Consider the following 3,009-nt stretch of genomic DNA (forward strand, 5'->3'; position numbering starts at 1 on the left):
GGGTACGGCCGAAAATGATAACGTCATTTATGAACGGCCCCGTTTGACGATGATTTGTAAAACAAAAATCTACTTTCAAGAATTAAAGTCATTATTGCAAGAAGCAATTCTTATGATTGGAAACCACTTTAAAGGAGAGTCAATTTTTAAGTATTCGTTTTATGTCTGAAAGCGTTTTTTGAAAATAAACAAGTTCAGAAAGATCACTCGCCATGCATAAAAACCAGACCCACCCAGAGAGAATTACCCTCTGTAATGAAAGTGTGAATTGGTATCTAAAAAAATAAACGAATCCAGCTCTTCAGTGTAGAGAATCTCTAGCATCATCAATGAATGAGAGTCTAGTAGTATTTTGCGACGTACGATGCGAGTAGAAACATTCATATGTCGAGAGAGCCATTGAGCCTCCACACTGACAGCTGACTCGTGACAAGTCCACGTGCATACTCAGTACTCACAGTTTTGTGAGGTTGACCCTCGAAGTTCTTAATTCACCGATCCTTAAAACCTCCTCCACCGTCTGGAAACCCACACCCCTGCAGACAAATTCCCTCCCCTCATTAGTCACATTACAACTATCCATATCTTCCAGGATTTTCGCATCTCTTAACACCCAGAAGCTGCTGATCTTCATCACGACGAAGAAAAACGTCATCAAGGTCCTTCCCCTCATCTTCCACTTCAGTCTCCTTTTCAACACAGCATCCCCTTTCTAATCCTCTCTTTTCTCATAAGATGATTGATCTTTCCTAAGAAATCTATCGGCAGAATATCAACAACTTTTATCAGCAACTCCTGCACTGGATCCAAAAACCTGAAGAGCTGATTCATGAAGAACTTGATTTCACTTATTTGGACAATTTTCCCCTTTTCTTTTAGATAACCCCCTTTCTTCATCACAAGTCGAATCTTCATCACAAGGGGTTGAACCCACATTTTACTACTCTCACATCATCACCATCACAAAAATCACCATAAAATCTACCTGAACCGGCGAATACGAGCCGGCTCGGATAAACAGTTTCCCAATCCGTTGAGTCATTAATCCGAGGCGGATGAAGTCATCCTCTGATCCTTGAAGATTAACCCTGCCAAAAACTTTCCCTCATCAAAATCATCTTTCGAGAATCTCATCACTTATCACTCATTATTCATCACTCATCTGGATCAACTCGTTCTTGCTATATCTGATCAAAAATCTGGAGACAAACTGATCCAAATTATCATCGCGACTCTCGTGTTTATTCTTTCGGGTCTTTCGTCTTAAGGTAAGCAGCACCTTGACTGAAAGCGAGAAGCAGCCAGACTGAACATTCGCCGAGTGAAGTACCTACGTGGGGTCTGCACTGATTTGCTATCTCTTTCGCCCCTTTTCCCTCTCTGTCGGACGAAGGAGAGACTCCTTCCCCTGGAGAGGGACTTTCCCTCCCACCCTCTATTTACCCCCTCCTCTTTTTTCCTCCCCCTCTGGACCTCTTTCTCTGTCTCGGTCTCCTGGCAGCTCGACAACGAAATAACCATCCACTGGCTGGCTTTTGCTGCCAGAGACTACCGCTTGTTCTTTCCTTGGCGGTGCTGAAGTTGGTTTGGTGCTTGGTGTTGGTGCTCATGCTCTGATCTTGCTCCGTATGACGTCATCGATCGCCCCTCACCCTATTACGTGAACAGGGCCGTAGTTGGGAAAAGTCCTGTGTGCGATTTCCGGATTTGAAAGCTGAAGAGAAAAGCTGGGAAGAAAGGTGAAGGTGGAGAAGGATCAGAGGAACCATATAGACTTCTTGGAGATCGAAGAATTGTGTTGGTTTCCTTGATGATAGAGAGGAAGGATCGCTTTGGGGATTATGAAGATTATGCTGATTTGGAATTGTTGGGTTTATGAGGGTGGATTCTAAAGTTGGGACGCTGGAGGAATTTGAGGTTTAATTGCATTTAGAGAGTTCTGAGGGTTATTGTGCAGGAGATTTCAGAGAACCGTCTTTGAGGAATGTTTTTTATATGAGAATTTTAGAATCGGTTTATATGAAAAGAATTTGGATTTATGATTAGGAAATAAGAGCTCGATTATAATTTTTTGAGATTGAAATGGATGGTATTTTTTTAGAGAATCAAATTTCAGGGGTTTTGTATGATATGCAGAATGATCCCTGTATCAGAAAACAGAGAAATGACAATGAATTTATTTTATGAATAAGAATTTTACGAATTTTCCTTCCTAAAAAAAGTGTTCTAATAATATACCTCGGAAATCTCGCAATCATTTTTGTTGAAAACCTGATTGGCTTTTCATTAATTTGAAGTTATTTTACATCTTCATTAAACATTTTTTTAAATTAAAACTACAAATTAAAATATTATACATGTTGTATTTTCGTTCTTTTCACTCGGTATCAGTCTTTTCACAGGATTTTTATTATAAAATCATTAAATTTCGAAGAAGACTTAAGATTTCTAACAACTTTGTTTGTGATAATTTTTTTCACCAGAAAATATCATTTTTAAACAGAAATCATTTACATTTCTTTACATTTATCGGTGTTCTTAGAGTTTTAAACCAAAATTTACTATTTTTAAACGAAAATCATTACAAATCAAATAAGATTTCGAATTTTTGAACATTTTCCGCTAATATTATTCACGTTTTTTTTATAAGAAGTCGGTTATTCAAACAAATAGATAACATTTTATAGGAAAAGTAATTTTGTCGTAAAATGAACTACTTAATTGGAAGTTGAAGTAAAATTCAACTATTTTGTAGAAAACTCATCCTCGCAACTTAAAGATTCAACAATTTGGTTGACATTTTTCTTTATTGACTAAAAATTCTTGCTCGGTTGAAAATTCCACTATTTTGTTAAAAGTTTGTGTACGTTGGTTGAGTAATTTATCTTTGTTAGTTTAAAATTCGACTTTTTTAATCCGAAATTTATGTTTTTTGTTAAAAATTAGTATTTTCTAGTTACAAATTAATTATTTTTTTGAAAATTTAACGATTCCGTTTTTGGTTAAAAG

The 3,009-nt window shown here is 37.0% G+C and overlaps 1 protein-coding gene across 1 annotated transcript in view; it reads right to left on the reverse strand.

The window, feature by feature from the left end:
* The window catches only part of LOC117173813 (lutropin-choriogonadotropic hormone receptor), a 131,496-nt gene extending 130,862 nt beyond the window's left edge, over window positions 1-634 (reverse strand). The window contains exon 1 of the mRNA XM_033362456.1: window positions 459-634. Within this exon, the coding sequence (XP_033218347.1) occupies window positions 459-634 (176 nt within the window). The remainder of the gene's footprint in view (window positions 1-458) is intronic.
* Between the last annotated feature and the right edge of the window lie 2,375 nt (window positions 635-3,009).

Source organism: Belonocnema kinseyi, chromosome 5 (genome assembly GCF_010883055.1).
Source record: "Belonocnema kinseyi isolate 2016_QV_RU_SX_M_011 chromosome 5, B_treatae_v1, whole genome shotgun sequence".
In the NCBI taxonomy this organism is placed as follows: domain Eukaryota; kingdom Metazoa; phylum Arthropoda; class Insecta; order Hymenoptera; family Cynipidae; genus Belonocnema; species Belonocnema kinseyi.